We start from the raw sequence: 21,181 nt of genomic DNA, 5'->3' as shown, positions 1-21,181 counted from the left end.
CGCTACTCATTACGCATATGCACGTTTTTTATATAATATTAAAGCTAATTATTTTCTTAATATAAGGTTATAGGTTTGCTTGAAAAAAAAAATGGTGGAAAATTGTGATTGCCAGCTGTTAAATAACCGAAATAAAATATTTGTCAAAATCAGCGGGCACTTTTTGATCAGCCATCAATAATCAAGGTTTTCTCCTATTTTTAAATATATGTAAAAATATGAGTTTGATGAACTATATTATGAACATAGTGATCCTGCAGTGGGATCCTGTACCACAAGTTTCTCTCGCAGATAAATTTCAATATTCTCATCAATTCGTACCCGTCTATTCGGTTCCCTTCATTCTTGTATATTTTCTGTAACAAAGGGTAGGTTGTTTCTGATGTCAACAAATATTTTTTTAAAACTGAATAGAATAGCTCAATAGAATCGTGCAATTTGACACAGGCTGTTTTAATTTTCTGCAGTTGATTAAATAATGTGTCAACAATTTTTTTTGTGAAAGAAAACCAACCAGTTATGGAATCAGGATCATTAAACCCCTTGACCGGGGTAAAAACCGGTAGCTTAAACTGTGGTCTCTGTGTTATATATTTTAGGATTTCGGGACTCAATATTTTCAAAACATTCCAGAATGCTTTTTAACACGTTTGTTCATCACTTGCTTAAGACCGGAACTTAACCAATATGACCAATTAGGAATTTAATTTTCAACAAGATTTGAAAAATTACGGTTAATATAAAGTTATTTTTTTATCGAATAATTACGTGTACTTTAACTGATAACAAACTTGTAAAGATCCATAATTCTAACTGTACACTGTGTTAATCTGAAGAGGACTGACCCTCAGATTAAACATATATGGAACTTTTAGGTAACTTTTATCGAACCTTAATAGTTGATAGTGTGGAAAACCAACTACAAGACCAAGGAAATATTTTTATTGATGAAATAACTTATATTTTCTTCAAGATAGGGATTCACTACATTTTGATCTACATGTGAGAGATTGGTTAAACCAAAATCATCCCGGAAGGTGGATTAGTCGAAGGGGTGTCAACGAGTAGCCGCCTAGATCTCCAGCATTAACACAATCGCCTTTTTTTGTGGGGATATTTAAAATGTGAGGTCTAAAAAACATAACCAATATCTCTTAATAATAATTTAAAACAGCGCAATATTCAAGTTTGGAGAGATATAAAAAAGGAACATCTTAAAAAGTGCGACAGGAATTTGAAAGCAAAATTTATTATTGCATGAATTTTAATGGTGTATACTTTGAATACATGAATAAATAACACTTATTTCTTGTTAATACTTGTGTTTTTACTTTATTTGTAACTTTTTATAATTATCTTTAAATATCCTTTCTGTCATAATATAATACGCGGGTTAATTAATTCACCTCCCAATGGATGTTGGTATTAAATGCAAAACAATAATGATTAACCCTAGAACCACAAGGTGATCGCCCGCGACCGGCGAATCCCATGGTACAATGAATACACCCCAATGAATACAATCCCATGGTACATGTATTCATTGTACCATGGGCGAATCCTACTATCCGCTCTTAAACTGATTTTATTGTCCGGACATAGCTAAGCATCTAGCATCTCTCTACCTTTCGCATTTTTAGTTACCAATTGCTCATCGAGTAGGTTAGTGCATCAGTTTCTGTCAGTTTTGAGATTTACGATAGCGGTCGCATACGACGCCATCTTGATATTTACGTTTGGAATTTTACGACGGTAAATATAAAGGTTTTGTTGAAATGATTCATTTATTTATTTCTTACAATTGTTGCAGTGTTATAAGGATGGAGTCAAAGAGGCTTAAATTAGATGTAGCTATACCCAGTTGCAGCAATGGCTATAAGGGGTTTTAGCGACTCAGATAAGTTTGTAGAAAGCGATGAGAGGGAAACTGAAGACAAAATAGATATAGAGGATACGTAGGATGATGAATTTGATACCTTAATTCTAGAAAATCCTGAAGTCTCTCCGGAAATTGCAGTAGAAAGTACAAAAAGTCCAAAATAAAAAAAGTTATATATGCTAAAAATGGGCGTAGGTGGTGTCTAAATAGTTTCCATAGCAAAAATAGCAGGGTTTCAAAAAAAACTTGGTTCTTCACTTGCCAGGATCGAAAGGACCAGCAAAAGATATGGTGGATCCAAAAAAAATTGGAGTTTATTTTTTAGCAAAGAGCTAGTGGATATAATTGTAAAGTACACTAATGAGGAAATCGAAAGAAAGAAAATTAGATATAAGAGCGAGCAATGGTATCTTAGAGCAACGGATAGTGTCGAAATACGAACGTTATTTGGACTGTTATATTTGAACGGTGTTTTAAAAAATGCCCATGTCACACTGAGTGATTTATGGTCACCAATTTTTGGACCTGTTCGCTTTAGGACAACCATGAACAAGAACCGTTTTGAACTTCTGATCAACTATTTACGGTTTGATAATAAGGAAACGGGAGAAGACAAAAGAAAGATTGATAAATTTGCAGCTATCCGGGATAGGTATCTAGGGATATTTGGGATATGGTCGAGAAATCTTGTAGACAAATGTACACTCAATCGGAATATGTAACAATTGATGAGACGCTTTTAAGATTTAGGGGCCATTGTCCCTTCAAGATGTATATCCCAAATAAGCCTGACAAATAGGGTCTCAAACTCGTTACGATGTGTGATGCGAAAACATATTATATGTGCTCTGCTAAACCTTATATTGGAAAGGAGGAAAGAAAAAGTCAATGTTCGATTCCAACACAGTACGTGCTTGAGCTTACAACACATATTCATGGGACAAATGGAAATTGCACTATGAAAAATTGTTTTACCTCGTACGAAGCCGCAGAAAAATTACAGGTAAAGAATTTAACGCTGGTAGGAACAATCAGAAAAAATAAACCAGATATTCCAAAGCAATTAGTGAAAACAAACGGAAAACATATTGATTCATCTTTGTTTGTTTTTGACGAAAACAGCCCGTTAGTTTCTTACGTGCCTAGAAAAACAAGACTGTTATATTGTTATCAACTATGCACACGACAGCAGATATTGACGAAAAAACAAAGAAGTCTGAAATCATTTTTTTCTACAATGAAACAAAAGGCGGCGTTGATACTTTTGATCAACTTTGTCATCTAACGAACGTCTCGAGGAAAACTCGTAGGTGACCACTTCGAATTTTGTATGCTATGATTGATACTGCTGGATTCAATTCCTATGTGATATGCAAATGTAACTGCAAAACAAAATTACAGAAACCGTCCGCTTTTCTGAAAGATTTATCATATTCCCTTGTAGAAGATTATTTGAAACAAATAATGACCAATACACGTCTCCCAAGAGAAATTAGGAATAATATTCGTAAATTTCTGAATTGCGAAGAAGAATAAGAAACTGCTTAAAGGATAAATGATTTATTAGGCCGATGTGACTTCTGTCTCCGAAAAAAGAACAGAAAGGCTCGAAATAAATGTGAACATTGCCATAAAAGTGTATGCGCCGAACATCGCCTTAGCATTTGTGTAGATTGTAAATGACTTTTTTTTTGTAAAAATTCTATTATCTTTTTTATTTTACCAGTTTTAACACACTTTTTGATAAAAAAATTTGGTGACGCAATGTTTTCTTTAGTTTTATAGTTTAAGTTACGAATATGGCACATTTTTAAATTTTCTAATAATTGTTATAACTTTGGTGTTAATAAAACTTAATTTCAGTTTTTAATGTTAATTAATACCTATTAAACACACTTTTGACCGTAACACCTAAAGTTATAAATAGCAGGGAGTGAAATATAAAGAGCGAGTTTATCGGTGTTATATGACGCCACCTTGTTGCTAAAGTTCCGCAAATTCCACCTTGTGGTTCTAGCGTTAATTACAGATTTACCAGACCTTTTAAATGAGATATGTTTTGATACCTAATGTCATTAAAAAAAAAAAAATAAGTGGTATGTCCAATATAGAGGGGATGAATCTTACTCTTATGAAATTAGCACTAAGAAGTGTCCCCCTCAAATTAAAAGTATGCGACTAATATGTCGCATTTTTAAATTATTTTTTTTTAAATAAACAGAACATATGTAAGTTATTACCTTTGTTGATGTTATTTCCCATGGTAAATAACTAAATTGCATTGCGGGCATAAACGTGTTAGCTTGTGTCCATCGCACGAGAAGTTCAGCATCGGGCAACTTTCCGGCATAACCATTTCCACCAATCATGTCAGGCAAAACTCTAAAAATTAAGATATTTAACATATTTTTATCGTAATATTTTGACGCCACTATTGGTTTAAAAAATACTTAAGCTTTGAAATTTAAATATATATCTTTCCCTGATCAATCCTAAAATATAAGCTAATCAAATAACATTTAGCATGTCGCAAATATCCCTTTTTTTTCTTATTTGTCCTTATTCGTTTTATGTTATTGTTATACATAATATGTTATTGGTATAAATTAAAACTCACTATTGAAAATAAAAAAGTAAAAAAATAAAAATAAAAAAAATAATAATAATAATAATAAAGGGGTGTAGAGTTGTGTTATAGAGGTAGCACCTTTTATCGGAACGACCACATCGAGCGTCTTAGACGGAAGATGGTTCTTGATAACTGGTCCTCATAAGACAGCTAACTCCCACTAATGTCTCCACGTGCCACACCCCGGGCAACTGCATTGGTCTGCAGGCTAAACTAAGTGAGGGTAGCCAGATATGGCGAAAATTTTACCAAGCGATTGCCGGTATAAGCGATCTCCTACTTACTGACCAACGGCTTCGGGCGGATGAGTTGGTAAGTGGTATGGATCAAACTAGCACGCAGCGTCTGACCCAGAGTGGGAGGCTGCAAATAGCGTCTGTGTCCAGAGGATCGGCTAAAATACAAACCAGAGAAGGCAACGGGAAACCACTCTGGTATATATTTCCCAAGAAAACTACAATGAAAGCACAAACAGAAATGGCCCCTAGTCCCCGGCAGATCTTAGATGATCAAGGGGTGCGAAGAATCCCCGGGAGGAATAGCCTTAATATTTTAAATACAAACTTGCAAGCTTGCAACATGGAACGTTAGAAGTCTGTTCGAATCAGAAAAAATTAGCAAATGCATGCCACGAAATGAAACGTTTAGGGTTGCAGATATTGGGTTTGAGTGAAGTTACATGGCCAGGTTCAGGTAAAGTTAAAACCATGAACAAAACTTTCTATTACTCGGGTAATAATGATCCGGTTCATCGTAACGGGGTTGAAGTAATTTTAGAAGACAAATATAACAATGCCGTCACAAACTTTGTGCCATTTTCGGACCGATGTCTTCTTATTCAACTATCCGGAAAGCCAGTAAATATTAACATCATTTAAACTTATGCCCCTACGGCCGATAAACCCATAGAAGAGCTAGAAGCGTGGTATGCTGACGTAGAAAAACTTATAAAGATGACCAAAAAACGAGACCTAACATTTATCTTAGGTGACTTTAATGCTAAGTTGGGTGGAGGAAAAGTTTCTGGATTGATTGGAGACTTCGGACTTGGAGCAAGGAACGACAGGGGAGAGAGAAGGACAGAATTCTGCCAACAACACAACATGGTAGCGACAAATACATGGTTTAAATTACACCCTCGCAGATTGTACACTTGGACTTTACCACAACACAATGAAAACAGAGTAATCCGTAACCAAATAGATTACATATTGGTCAACAAAAGATATCACAATGCAATCATCAGTGCAAAAACATATCCTGGAACTGACATCAATTCCCATCATAATCCTGTTGTTGCAAAAGTTCGCGCAAGATGGAAACTAATAAAGAAACAAAAACCTCAACACCAACTATTAGACATCCAATTATTGAAAAACGACACCATACATCAGACAGTAAATAAAGAATTAAACAGAAATTTAGGAAATATCGACCACAATAGAATTAGCGAGTACGATGACATAAACGTTCTGTGGAAAACTATTAAAGAACAAATGAACAATGTAACGGAAAAACATCTAAAAGTAATACCTAGAAATAACAAACAGGAATGGATGACAGAAGAGATTTTACAATTAATAAACAAACGAAGAGAATCTAAAGGAAAAAATGACAAGGACGGAGAATACAAAAGGCTAAATAGAATAATTCGAAAAAAAAATACCCGAAGCAAAAGAGAAATGGCTGGAAACAAAATGCGTGGAAATAGAAGAACTACAACAAAGGCACGATTTTTTTAATTTACATAAAAAGGTAGAAGAGTTTACATCAACTACCAAGAGAACGACTTTTCACACCATGCTGAACACAGATGGCAAACTGCTAGAATCAACGGAAGACAAACTGAAAGAATGGGAAAACTATATTAAAATTCTTTTTCACGACATACGAGAAGAACCAAGATTGGAAAATAACAACGAAGGGCCAACAATTCTGAAATCTGAAATCATAAATGCAATTAATCATCTTAAAATAAATAAAAGCCCAGGTCCAGACGAAATATACCCAGAAACGTTAAAATTAATAAGCAAAGAAAATATCGAAATATTTGTCCTTTTATTCAATCGCATTTATGATACAGGTAAAATACCCCAAGATTGGCTGGAGTCAATATTCATCCCACTACCAAAAAAGCCAAACCCACAACACTGCAATGAGTTCCGTCTGATAAGCCTTATGAATCATGCAGTAAAAGTCCTACTAAAAATCGTACATAATCGTATCTATAGAAAGTGCGAAACAATCATCGGAGACGATCAGTTTGAATTCAGAGCCGGCATGGGAACGAGAGAAGCCCTGTTCAGTTTACTAGTTCTCGCCCAAAAATGTTACGACCAACAGAAAGATATATTTATATGCTTTATAGACTTCGAAAAAGCATTTGATAGAGTAAGACACAACCTACTATTGGAACGTTTGCAAGAAGTCGGTTTAGATGGAAAAGACATCAAATTCTTAAAAAACTTGTACTGGAACCAAAACGCCAGAGTTAGGATCGAAGGTTCCACATCCGCAGAAGTAGAAATTAGGAGGGGAGTTAGACAAGGATGTGTTTTGTCGCCTCTGCTGTTTAATCTTTACTCCGAGTTTCTATTTAAAGAAGCATTGGAGGATTCCAAGGATGGAGTCAAGGGGAATGGCGTAAATATCAACAGTATCAGATACGCCGATGATACAGTGTTAATTGCGGATTTCGACGTAGGTCTACAACGACTCATCGACAAGACAAACTCGACCTGTAAGCAATTTGGTATGAAAACAAACATTAAAAAAACTAAAGTGATGTCAATACGAAAAAACCAAAACGTACCTCAACCTTGCACAATAAATGGGCACATTTTAGAACAGGTCAATAGATTTAAGTACCTGGGATGTTGGGTCGATAGCAGCCTAAATCATGATCTAGAAATAAGATCGAGAATAGAACAGGCCAGAAAATCTTTCGAAAAAATAAAAAAACTGCTTTGTGATTCTCGAATAAAACTCGAAGTTCGACTACGTTTATCAAAACAAAATGCTACGTCTGGTCGACTCTTCTATATGCAGTTGAAACGTGGACCCTAAAAACATCAACCGTAAATAAATTGGAGGCCTTTGAAATATGGATCTACCGGAGAATGCTCAAAATTTCATGGACATCGCATACCTCAAACGAAGAAGTGCTGCATAGAATAGGCAAGGAAAGAGAACTTTTTAACACAGTAAAAGTTAGAAAAACATCATACCTAGGCCACATACTGAGAAATAATAAGTACCAATATGCCCAACTTATAGTGAAAGGAAAAATCGAGGGAAAGAGAGGCCTAGGAAGGAAAAGACTATCGTGGCTCAGAAACATCCGACAATGGACAGGGCTAAACTTTGAACAGCTAATAAGAACAGCTGAAGATGAAGAAGATTTTAAAATTGTAGTAGCCAACCTCCATTGAGGAGATAGCACTTTAAGAAGAAGAAGAAAAAAATAAAAACAGTATACTTACAAAGTGTATCCATTAATATTCATCTGTAAAAGAGTGGTGATTAAAGTATACAATCCGTTGCTGTCTCCCCAATTTGAGTCTTTATCGATCATTCGAATGAATATTGGTAGGTCTTGTGTTCTAAAAATATAGCACAGTAAATTCATATTGATCTTTATCTAGACCTAGCCAATTTTATAAAAAGCATATAATAATAGAAATTTTGCTGGACTTTACCTAGAACCAGATCTGACTTCTACAAGAGGTCCAAATTTAGCACATGTCCTCACATAGCTTTCGCTTAGAATGTTAGGGACATCTTCTTGGTTTACACCATGATAAACTGAAGGCTAAAATATAATATTTGAACTAAAACTACTTTTCATAGTAAGTTAAAAAGAAAATGTTATAGGAATCAAAAAGCTATCAAAAGATTTAAATAGTTTTTAAAAGGCCAACAAAGAAAAATAACCCATTAGTAAAAACCCTGGTTAAAGTATACTAACTTGTGGACTATAATCAGTTTCTCCTGCATCAAATTTAAAACTATCTATGCCAGGATTCTGTTGAAGTTTCTTTAACCTAGCAGACCACCATTCTGCTGCTTCTGGATTAGTAAAATCAATTTGAAAAGAGTCATTACCATTCCACCAACTACCGTTTGCTCTGCCATTTTGATCTAAGACGAAATATCCTAAAAAGAGTATGTGTCTTAAATAAAACAACAAAAGAATTTTACAATGTTTGTTTTAATCTTGTTAGCCACATGTGTAGATTAAAACCAATTTTTTAAAGTTTTGAGCCAGACAAATTGGGTTTTTTCTAGAATACGTCCTTAAGTTTTGTCGTGTACAATCATTACCATTCATAATACTAAAGAGTACATAAAAATTATAAAAAGAAACGTCAAAATCCATTAACAAGAACCAAAGATATTTAATAACTCAAGTTTGAAGTTCATATTCCATTTTTCAATATCGCCGATAAACCAATAAATAATAAATTTTAAAACTAATTACAGAATCACTCTGAAAGTCCCAACTTTTCAAGCAATATCAAGGTTGTGGGTTAATTTTTTACAATAGTTATTAACGTTAAATTTGCATTTTTGCTTTAAATTTTAAATAATAATTCAAAAAGTCCACCTAACCCACTGAACGAAAAGCTTTTGGATATCGAGATCCATATAACTCAAAAAACTTGTCAAACACCTGACCGGGTCTAGCGTAAGGCCGAAATAATCAATCAAAAAAGAAGATGTATTTGGTGACTTTTCTAGTAACTTTCTTGGGTGCGAATCTGTCTTTTTAGTTTACTCCTCCTGGTTCAAAAACAAACCATAGTTACTTTGCAAAATCATGAGAGCGATTAACCGACATTATAGATTGATACCTAATAAAAAAACAAACATTCCTATGGTATTAACTGATTTGGTCAGCAAAACATCTGGTTGCCTCCATCTTATAAAGCATATGATGGAGACATCGAGAAGTTCTATAGTGGTCACAGAATAAAAAAATGTTCCTGGTAAATACATGCAGACTATGAGAGACAACTAGTATTAGGACAAGTTTATGGAAACTAATAAATTTCATGGAAAGTTGCAGTGGACTGAGCGTATAGGTTTCATTAGTGTTGGATCAGATAACTTATAAATTACAAAGTTACATTTTAAGGCGATTAATGTATGCTCTCAATATAGTCTTCTTCTTCTTCTTCCTCTTTAAAAGCAATTCTGCTTGTTCATTGACGAATTAATACCTCTATGGAAGGTTGTCACTCCATCTTTTGCGCGATCGCCCGATACTTCTTCTGCCGATTGATGACTTATCTCTTGCTATTTTGACGACACGGGTCTCCTCCATTCTGATTATGTGGTTATTCTATTCTTTTTTTCTATTTTGTGTCCATTCATTTATAGACTGTACGTTACATTTTCTTGTAATGTCTTCACTGGCTGTGTCGGGTCTTGTTTCTGAGGCATATGTCATTATTGGTCTTATAGTGGCTTTACAAATTCTTGACTTCATCTCAATGTCAATGTGTCTGTTTCACCTTATAGTGTTATTAAGGCAACCTGCCAGTCTATTTGCTTTTTGTACTTGATCTCTTACTTCTTTGTCAAGGTCTCCATAGCTAGACAGTGTAATTCCCAGGTATTTTATTTTCCATTACTTTTTCAATACTGATGCCATCAATTTCTATTTAAAATCTGGTTGGTTCTTTGCTAACTACTATTGTTTTAGTTTTCCGAGATGTCATATTAAATTCTTTTGCTCTTATTTTAAATCTGTGGACCAGTCTTTGCAGACTATCTTCGTCTTGGGCTATCAATATAGCGTCGCCTGCGTAACAGAGTATTTTGATTTCTTTGTATCCTATTTTGTATTTTCTTCATTTGTTAACGCTTTTGATGATTTCATCAATGATCAAATTAGATCATGGGGCTCAATGAATCCCCTTGTATTATTCCGCAATATTCCACAATATAGTGTTAGCGGTAAACGTCGGAAGACAATTGAACAGAATGTAAGACCGAAGCGGAGATAGGCTTTTAAAAAACAGAACTTAGTAGAGCAACAACAGAAAACTGTGAATATTTCACAGTGATTTATATTTATACTTTACCTTTTTCTATACCAATATTGGAATTATTTTGACAGTCACTATTAACGAAAGGATGTATCCATAAGGTGACCCTGTAGTTTAAACTTTTTAGAGATTTTATAGTATTGACTATGTCTGGAAAAGTTGTTGGTGTAAATTCTTGAGCTCCGTAGCATTTCTACGATAAAGAAAAATATTAAAATGTTGGAAATATCACTATAAGTATTATTAAATATTAAATATAAGGATATTTTATTAGTAAAATATTATGAGCTATGTAGTCCCTTGACTTATAGGTTGCAATGAATAACTTACAAACTAACAGCTAATATAAATTTGATATTAGGTGTGAGATTTCACAAATTTTAGGTTAACGTAAGGCTACTATAATCTATAAACTATAATATATAATAATAATATAAGCGCGGCCAATAAAATTAAGATAGCGATGATGATTTCCAACCTCCGTCCGATAGGAGAAGGAACCTGAAGAAGAAGAAGGCTACTATTATTAAGTCTCTAAGTTGCCATGACCTAACTGATATAAATTAAGTAGTAAGAAAATAGAAAAACAAAATTATTATTATCCAACACAACGGAATTACAGGAGTCTTACCTCCCAATAATCATCAATTTCTATTTGTCCCTTTTCGTACCCGTTGTCTCTAATATCTTTCGCAAAACTAAGTACGATTTCGTCGTTGATTTTCGTTTTGTATTTTGCCCATGTCGTCCAGATGGGTTCAGTTATCATTCTCTCATCTGGATATCCTATAAATGAATTTTAAATTAGTTATATTTGTAATGAAAAGTCTCTCTTAATAGTGGTAAAAAAAAGTAAAGTATTAACGATTACTAATCTTCAAATGAAACCATTTGTAAAAACCAAATTGTAAAACATATAAAAGTTTTTATATAATAAACATAAAAACGCGTTTCGACAACATTGTCAGCATCAGATTTAAAACAGGCGAAACCAAATCTGAAATACGCAAGAATACACAACTTTAAGAAAGACCTTAGTGTACAAAAAGTTCTTAAGACCTCAACCTCAAAAATTTGGTACTTACGGAGGCTAATTTAAAGGGGATTTATTAAGAAAACACCTCTGGAAAAGTAGCTGATTTGCCGACGTCATAGGAAACATCACAAACTAAACAATTCATACTTAATAGTGGGATATTAAAAATAATATCCCACAAAATTTAATAGTGGGATATTAAAAATACCCAAAACGTCCAATTGTTTTTATATGGGTGCCATTTTAAAGAGAAAGGTTGGGTGCCCGAGAATAGAGATACAGATTACAGTTGTATTTGGTTTATGCACCGAGGAGCCGATTATTAATTAAGAACAATGGCGATAGAAATAAAAAAAGTGGAAGAACTATTTTACAAAAACTTTGGAATTGGAAAGATGTTTTCCTAGCTAAAACAAATTCTAATTCCTAGAAAAAAGGCCACTGGTAAGATCAGCTCAGCGACAAATATCCCAGAAACTAGGTATTAAACGGTTTAAAAATGGTTATCTAAAGGGTCGGGACTGTATTCAGTAGTAATATCCCTAGGACATTGATAACAGATGAGATAATTTCATGACAATCGAAAGCTCGTTCCTATCAAGCAACGAGCTTGAGAAATTTGTCATGAAGTTATGAGGCATTCATCAATGTCCGAGGGATATTCGGCGGATAATTTTTCGAAAAAAAAAATCATTCAACATAAGGAAACACTTATTTATTAAAAGTACAGTTAGTGAAAGTACAATTATTAAAATTTAAGTTACCATTAGATTCGTTGCTGTTCTCTACTATAGAAGATCTATATATGTCAATCATAATACTATAGTCATTATAGTACTTTTCTTGCAATAGTTTGCACGAAACGTTCCACATTGTCTTCACCGTTGCCTCTTTGAATTCGTCCCCGTTTTTCTTTCTCATATTGACGGCCCAATCTTTTAGTATCAATGCCAATTCTTCTAAGCTTCTATGTTCATTTAACTCATATTCTCGTCCGCAGCAAAATTCCATGAATATTCCCCAAATATATTTGTGACTGTAGGTTGTATTTCTGGGAATTTTTTCTTTGATTAGCGCATTTATACTTTGAACATTCTCATTGCCGAAACGTGACATTTTGAAATTTATTTGGATGAAGTTGTCAAACTCGATCGTGTTGTCATAGGGATTGAAAATTGCACTGAATGCAATTATCAGTCTAATGTTGACATGATTGGGTGAAATTGTTCCATATGACACAAAATGACGAAATTTGAATGGTTGTTAGAACAGTCGAAAAATTGAGGAGGTTTCAAGCAATACCGAATAATTCCACTTTTTACGAAAATTTTGTTAGTGGCCAATATCGGTTCATTTCGTTAAATTACACCATATATAAAAATATATAAGAGCAAAAACGAATAAATCCTACTGAATTTTAATGGTGATATTCATGTTTGCATGCAAAACCGAATAAATTCATTTTTTGTTCAAAACCAAATAAATCCACAAATGCGCATTTCCTACTTTATCTTCTTATGCAAATGTTTCATTAGAACAATAGATGGTACTAGGGAGGTATTAGAGATATTTTGTCGTTGATTGATTCGCCTCTGCATGTTTACACATTGACTGGAGCGACCGCGTGTTTTTTGTTCAGTAAGAGGTTGTCAGTAGTCTGTGAACTGGGTGTGGCTAAGTGTATATTATTTCTGGTTTAAACTGTTTTTAGCGGGTTTAATATACATAGTTCGATACAAGTTTCGGTAACAGAGGTACTATTAAATAAAAAATATGGAAGAAGATTTTTTGGGTGAGTCAGTAGCTGTGGAAGAAGCCAATCAAGGAAGCAGAATAAGGGAAAAAGCCCCGAAAAAGCTAAGAGGAAAAGTTGAAAGGTAAGGTTACAAGGTACTTATAAATTAGTAGGTATAGCTCATTTTGGGATAGAGGCAGGTTTTTCAAAAGGTCCTTTTATAAATCGTAGACTAGTAAATATTGTTTCTCTCTTTCCAGTAAAGTTAATAGTTGTTAATAATTGGATTTTTTGGTTTTTTAAGGGGGTAGGCGCAAAATCTTGATCCAATGTTATTTAAATTTTTTTTTTTTTTTCGAATTCTGAGAAAACTAATAAATATTTTTAAAACATTTAAACGCAGAATGAAAGTTTGCAGAATGTTTGTATTTGTATCAAAAAAGCATACGTTGCTTATTTTGCGTTATTTCTAATTCCTTTGAAAGTTTGTTAATCCTAAAAGTAACGGGTAAAATCATTTTTTATTTATGTGTAATATCAAATCGGATCGAATCGAATATAATCGAATTTATAAGAAATATTCACTTCTGTCGGCACTCCGCAAGTGCCACGCTATCTTTTTTTTTAACCTTATGTATTTTATTTTAGGTACCAAGATCCAGATCCAGACTTAAAGAAATTTAAGCGTCCTTTCTCACATGACAATAAAACATACCAATGCCAAAATGTTAAAACATCAGATATTAAGAATATAAGAAGTCAGCTTTATAGTGTACCAGAAAAAAGCATTCAAGATGTGAAACTTTGTAATATTATAAGCGTTTCCGGTACCGTAAGAAAGAGATATGTTAAAGATAATCCCCGACAAAGAACAAGGGCAGCAAACTTCTTTTTAAAAATTAAGAAAACAAGATCAACAGGGGTAGTTAAAGTCTGCAGGGCTTTTTTCATGGCAGCAACCGGTGTTAAAAACTACAGATTGTTTACATTATGTAAGATTGTTGACTCAGGAGACTGTCCCAAAGAGCGAAGAGGAGGGGATCATATTTCAACAATAAGTTTGGACAAGAGGAAGAAAGTACGCGAATTTGTTGGCAAATTGCGTGGCGTCGGAAGTCATTATAATCGAAAAAAATCTCGAAGAATCTATTTACCTGCCCATCTTAGTATTAGAAAGTTACAACGTATGTATAATGAACAGGCTGAAAGTTAGTACCAAGTTGGCTACCATATGCTTAGAAAGGTTTTTCTAACAAAATTTAACATTGGATTTTTGTCTCCAGCTTCTGATACCTGTTCCCAATGCACGCGTCTAAAGCATTTAATTAAATCGGAAAAAGACGAAAAAGAGAAAACCAATTATATGACTGAATATCGAGTTCATAAAAAAAGAGCAAAAGCATTTTACGAGCTTTCTAAACAAGAGCCAGAGAATTCCCTGACATTTTGCTTTGACCTGCAGCAGGTTCAACCCTTACCACGCACGCCAATTTTGGATGCATTTTATTCACACCAAATAAGCCTCTATTCTTTTTGCTGTGTTGGTATGAACTCCAAAAATCCAACGTTTTATATTTGGACCGAAGATCAGGCTGGGAGGGGCGCTACAGAAGTGTCATCTGCTTTGTTCGATTACCTAAAATCTTTGGAACTGGATAATGTAACTGATTAGATTGTTCTGCGATGGATGTGGGGGTCAGAACAAAAATTCTCATTTGATTCATATGTTAATGTTTTGGTTGTTAAAGTATTCTCCTGATAATATCACAAAAGTTTGTATTACCTTCCAGTAAGAGGTCACAGTTTTATGCCAGCAGATAGAGCTTTTGGGCGACTTGAAAAAATATTTAGAAAGAATCCAACTATTATATCTAAAGAAGAATATATCGGTCATTATGCACAAGTCGGAAGTGCAAAAGTCTTAGGACAAGACTGGAAAATTTTTGATATCAAGGAATTACAAAATTACCTTAACAAGTTTGTGGGAATATTAGACTTAAAAAGAATCTGTCTGGAAAAGACACAGATTCAAAAAACTAAAGAAATTAAAATTTTAATATCATGCTTTCAGCATTATCGATTTGAAGCCCAATCCGAACTTAGGCGCTCAATTTACAAAAAGGGAAAGTCTTTAAAAAAATTTTTGCTATCCGAAGTCAACCTGCGAAGTGCCATTCCACCAAAGAAGATAAAAAGTGTTCAACAACTTATGGAAAAACAATTTGGAAAGGAGTGGAAAAGTGACGAAAGTTTTTTGTGGTACACGAATCTTTTATGTGAAAATAATCAAGTGGTTAAACATACTAAATAAGAATTGTTAATTGAATTGAATTGAAAATTGTTAATTCTTGCTAATAAAGTTGTGAGCAAAATGAAATAAATCCAGTTATTTCAAGCAAAACCAAATAAATCCACTTTTGTTTAAATTTTCTTTTGCACTAAATATCACTTTTTTAAATTTATATTGTAGCAAAAGTTTTATTATGACTTCTCTAACAATATTTGCGAACAAGATAAACAAAAAAATAATTACTTTTTGCATCTCAGAAAAATCCTATTTTTCCAAAAATCGGTTTTAGTGGATTTATTCGGTTTTGCTTTAAACCTCCTCAATTATCATAATAATAAATTTAATTTACGACAAAAATATTTGTTTTCACTTATTTGTCTCATTATCACTTACTCATATTCGACATTTGTAAAAATAATTATGAATGATAATACTGTGGCGTAACATAATTTTATGTTTTCGTTATAGTCCGTTTTGTAGTGTAATTTTAATCGTCACGACGGATTTGCTTTAAAATTTGGATTTAGATTCCTCTTACCCTCTACTTTAAGACTTAAGCCCAGGGACTTGCCTTTAATTGGAGTGTAAAAGATACTAATCCTCGGCGGTAAAAAAACATACGTTTAAAATAAGTCCGGAATTCGATAAATTGACTAATTTTAAGCAATTTGTATTTTATGTCAATACTTTTTAAGTTAATTGCGAGTGAAAATGTTCATTTAAAAAAATGTTCATAAAATAAAATCCACGTTTTCAGACGGTTTTTAGTCTGAAAAATTTTGCTTATAAAAAAACTCTTCTATTTCTTTACCAGTTTCTGATGTTCTCTACCTTGCATCTACGTCGTATATCTGTACTTTTAGCTCTGTCCCACAGTGTTTTACTATCAATTTTTCATCTCTGCTGTTTTTAACATCCTTTTTGTCCTCTCTGTGTCAGGTCGTGCTTCTGCCACGTATGTCATTATTGGTCTGATGACTGTTTTGTAAATTCTGCCTTTCATTTCTTTTCCGATATTTTTATTTCTCCATATTGTTTCATTCAGACAACCTGCGGCTCTGTTTGCTCTATTCACTTGACCTTCCACTTCTGTTTCGAGCTTTCCGTGGCTAGATAATGTGATGCCTAGATATTCAAACTCCATCACCTATTCTATTATCTAATCTTCCAGCTCCAATTTACATCTTGGTAAATTTGCTGTTATAACCATGCATGTTATCTTTTTTGGGAAAATTAACTTGTTAAATTTTCTGGCGGTTATAATTAATTGTTGTAGCATACGTTGTAAATCATCTTAACTCTGAGAGAGAGGTATTGCGTGATCTTCATAGCAGATTATTTTAAGCTGTTTTTCTCCCATTTGGTATCCTTTTTTATCTGTATTTCTTTGGCATTATTCTCTCTCCTACTATTGCCCACAATGTAGCTTCTAAATAATTTTAAACTGTTTGTCCTTTGTCTAGTGTTAGTTTTGTGTTAATGTTTATAACATTCATTGACGTGCTGGATAGCCTACATTTATGACGACATGCCCTGAAGATGCTCTGAGAGCGAGAGTACTTGGGCAAGATTTACTAAAAAAAAATTCTCGATATCTGCCATTTTGAGTTAAGTTCAAATATCCTATTTTAGTTCTTAAGTTATTTATTATTTTATCAATAATGAGGTTGGACAATAGAGGACTTAGAGAATCTCCTTGTTTTATCCTATTGCCAGCTTCAATAGGGTCAGTTAGTTCTTCTTCTACTTTTACTTTTATTGTGTTATTTTGGTAAAGATTTTCGTTGGTTTTAATTATTTCTAGAAGTATCTCTCTTGAGTACAATAAGTGGATAACGACCTTTAACTTAAGGTCGACGAAACACAGATATTCCGGTTTGTTGTATTCTAATAATTTCTTTTGCACTTACCTCATTATAAATACTGCGGCGGTGCAGGATCTTCCTGAGGTAAAACCTTGTTGTTCTTCTGTTAGTGTTAGATATTGAATTTATTTGTTATTATATTGGTTGGTAATTTTATTGTTGTGTCTAATAAATTTATTTGTGTCTGGGTCAAATTTGTCTTTTTTTGAAGAGATGTATTAGGATGCTTGATCTCCATTCTTAAGGAATTCTGTTTTGTTCTAATCTTTTTTTGATGAGTTTTAATAGTTGTTTGGTTAGATTTACTCCTCCGTACTTTAGGAGTTCGTTCGGTATTCTGTCGTCTCCTGTTGATTTTCTATTTTTTAATTTCCTTAATGCTTCCTTTACCATTTTCTCCTCAATTTTTATTTCTTCGTTTGTCGCCACCTCTGGTGTTGGTGATTCATTATCGTCACCTTTAGCAAATCGGGATCGAAAGTAGTCTGCCCATGTTTGCTTCTAAATTCGTTTCACTTTAATTAGTTCGTCTATCTCTTTTCTTTGTTCTCTGATCATTCTTCATATTTCTTTTGTGTTCTCTTTTTAGTGCCCCCTTTGCTAATGTTCCCTTGTTATTTATCTAACTAACGTATTCGTTTCATTTCTGATTTGTTTATAGTGTTTGTATGCTTGTTGTATTTGTTGTGTTCTGTATTGTATAAAGGCTTTCTTCTTTTCTTCACATTTTGTCTTCACTTTCTCTCTGAACCATGGCGTTTTCTTTTTTGATATGTTATTGTTCATTACTTACAAACTTCGCTTGTTATTTTTTGAGCCGTATGATGTTCAGGTCTTCCTTCTTCATTTTTATTTTTGCTGTTAGAATCCTTTCTGATATTTATTGACACTCTTTAATGTGATTTTGGTCCTTTTTTTGTATTAGTAAGGCTACACCTTCTTTGGCTCTGTTTTCTTTTGCTACTCCACTGTAGACTAGTATGTATTCGCCTTATTTTGATTGTCCTTTTCCTTTCTTTTTTATTTCCTGTAGAGCACAGATGTCTATTATGTCTATTATTAAGATGGCATCTTATTGCCCTTAAAAGAACGTACAAAATTGATTTCTTAAATACTTCATAGCTCAAAAGCTAACCGAATTATGATTAAAAAACTAATCACATATTCATATATTATAGGAGATATTAGAACGCGTATAAAGGAACATTTTGAGATACATATAATGTGCTATTAAATCACAGACATACTTTTATCCATCATTTCAAAATAATAAGGGTTGTTTTTTAAATTGAAATAAAATAAATTCATAACATTTTGATTAAAAAATTATTGTATTTATAGTTTCAGTGAAAAAAAAGTACAATAAATTATTCAAATTTCTTTGCAAGGGGTAGTTTTTATAAAGGTAGAAATTATGTGGTATAAAATAAAAACGGTATAGAAATCTAAATTGAATATCACTGTATAATTAAATAATTCCAAATTGCTTGAATTAACAATAATATAATTTTTTTCCCATAGGGGTCGTTTTCACCCCTACTTAAAAAAATAAAAGCAACTAACGGCTCAAATCCAATTTTGAAGTGGAGGATAAGTATAACCTAAATCCAAATTTCCATGGAAATCGATGGAGATAAGGTATTCAATGACATTATTTTAATTATAACTAATCTAAGAGGTAAGATTTAGGGGTTAAACTGTGATAAAAACTTCAATTATGTTATTTAATGTTAATTTACATTCATTAAGTTCATTAAAAGTTGATTTGAATTTTAATTTATAATATTTATTAATTAATAATTAATAAAAAGGAAATCAGTTAGAATGTGGAAACTACCGTAGAATCACGCTGTTGAATGCAGCATACAAAATAATGTCCAACGTCATTTATGAAAGACTTAGACCACACGCTAAAAAAATAGTTGGCAAATATCAAAGTGGCTTCTGTCGACAGAAGTCAACAATAGACCAGATATATTTGTTCTGCGACAGATCCTCGAAAAAACAAGTGAATATAACATCGACACGCATCACAGAAAGTAGAATCCAGATACAAAATGAATTAACGGAAACAATAGATGTGAAAAAGGGACTACGCCAGGGAGACGCTCTATCATGCATCTTGTTCAACATCGTACTCGAGAAAATACTGAGGGACACAACAGTCAATACACGACGAACAATCATTAATAAAAGCATGCAAATACTGGCCTTTGCAGATGATGTTGACATAATCGCAAGATAAAGAAGAGAAATGATAGAGGCATACAACCAAATAGAACGAGCTGCACAAAATAGTGGTCTTAAAATCAATCAGACCAAAACAAAATATATGCAGGTAAGTAAAAACGCAGAAATAAGACAGCCACAAAATATAACAATAGGAGAATACAACATAGAGGGGGTAAAAAACTTTATATACTTGGGATCCCTAGTCAGGTCTGATAATAACGTTACGCAGGAAGTGAAGAGGCGAATATTTATTGCAAATAAATGTTACCATAGCTTAATTAGGCAACTAAGATCAGATAACGTCGCAAGAAAAACAAAATGCCAAATATATAAAACCCTAATAAGACCGGTACTCACATACGGCTCAGAAACCTGGACACTCATTAAAAGAGAGGAAACGTTGTTAGCCACCTTCGAAAGAAAAATCTTGCGACACATATGGCGAAGAAGATAAAACTCTGAACTATACAAAATATACTAGGATCCGGATATTATAACATTCAATAAAATAGGACGGCTGCGTTGGATAGGACATGTAGAAAGAATGGAAGAAGGCGAAATACCAAACAAAATATTCAAACAGATGCCAGTAGGAAAAAGAACAAGAGGAAGACCGAAGCTAAGATACTTAGAACAAATAGAAAATGATATAACAACCTTAAAAATAAAAAAGTGAAGAAAAAAAGCACGAAACAGATCAGAATGGAGAAGAATCCTGGAGCAGGCCAAGACCCAAAAAGGGTTGTCGAGCCAGTGATGCCAGATGATGAGTTGTTTTAATTTACAATTTTACGGATTTTTTTTAATGGGGGTAGTTTTCACCCCAAAAAAATAAAAAGAATCCAACGGCACGTTTACAAGTGAAGTAGAGGATAAGTAGAACTTAAATCTAAATTTTCATACAATTCGGTGATGACACGGAAAATTATAGTGTTTCGCCGTATTTCACCTTCATTTACTTTTTATATTCATACTAATAATTGTACATTTCAATCAATAAATAGTATTGTTATCACCTAAACCTAGTTTTAGTATTTTCAGACTATGCTTCAAATACTGTACTTCAGCAGTGCACAATTTTAGTCCATACTTTCATTATCATTATAAAGGATTTCTATTCCTGGCAGAATAGTTCCGCTCTATTCCTAAAGTGCCTCTGATTCATTTATTGTGGTGAATTATTCCGCATTTTTCGTTTATTTTCACAGATTGTTGTGTGATTTGGCTTTAGTAAGAACTATCTTTGCTATCCTCTTCTAGATTTTTTAATAATCGATACTTTCATATTTAATTTAAAAGAAAATTCAACTGAAAAAATGTACTGTAAATTTTAATTTGTTTATTTTTACCTGATGGCTTTCCCAAAAATGTTTGGACGGCGTGCTGGTGTGCCTCTCTGGGATCATCTTTTATTACTATATCGTATTCCAAAAAATTCTAAAAATTATAACTTTTTCGTCTT

General features: G+C 33.2%; 1 protein-coding gene across 4 annotated transcripts in view; it reads right to left on the bottom strand.

Annotated features, from left to right (window-relative positions):
• Window positions 1–21,181, bottom strand: part of LOC140432429 (myogenesis-regulating glycosidase-like) — a 91,177-nt gene that overhangs the window by 5,753 nt on the left and 64,243 nt on the right. For all 4 annotated transcript variants that reach the window (XM_072520327.1, XM_072520328.1, XM_072520326.1 and 1 more), the window contains exons 5-11: window positions 21,069–21,156; window positions 11,193–11,347; window positions 10,598–10,754; window positions 8,476–8,663; window positions 8,207–8,319; window positions 7,991–8,110; window positions 4,120–4,261 (exon numbers count right to left, since the gene is read on the bottom strand). In XM_072520327.1, the coding sequence (XP_072376428.1) occupies window positions 4,120–4,261; window positions 7,991–8,110; window positions 8,207–8,319; window positions 8,476–8,663; window positions 10,598–10,754; window positions 11,193–11,347; window positions 21,069–21,156 (963 nt within the window). The remainder of the gene's footprint in view (window positions 1–4,119; window positions 4,262–7,990; window positions 8,111–8,206; window positions 8,320–8,475; window positions 8,664–10,597; window positions 10,755–11,192; window positions 11,348–21,068; window positions 21,157–21,181) is intronic.

This window comes from Diabrotica undecimpunctata, chromosome 1 (genome assembly GCF_040954645.1).
Source record: "Diabrotica undecimpunctata isolate CICGRU chromosome 1, icDiaUnde3, whole genome shotgun sequence".
In the NCBI taxonomy this organism is placed as follows: Eukaryota; Metazoa; Arthropoda; class Insecta; order Coleoptera; family Chrysomelidae; genus Diabrotica; species Diabrotica undecimpunctata.
This window is presented reverse-complemented; position numbering and strand designations above follow the sequence as displayed.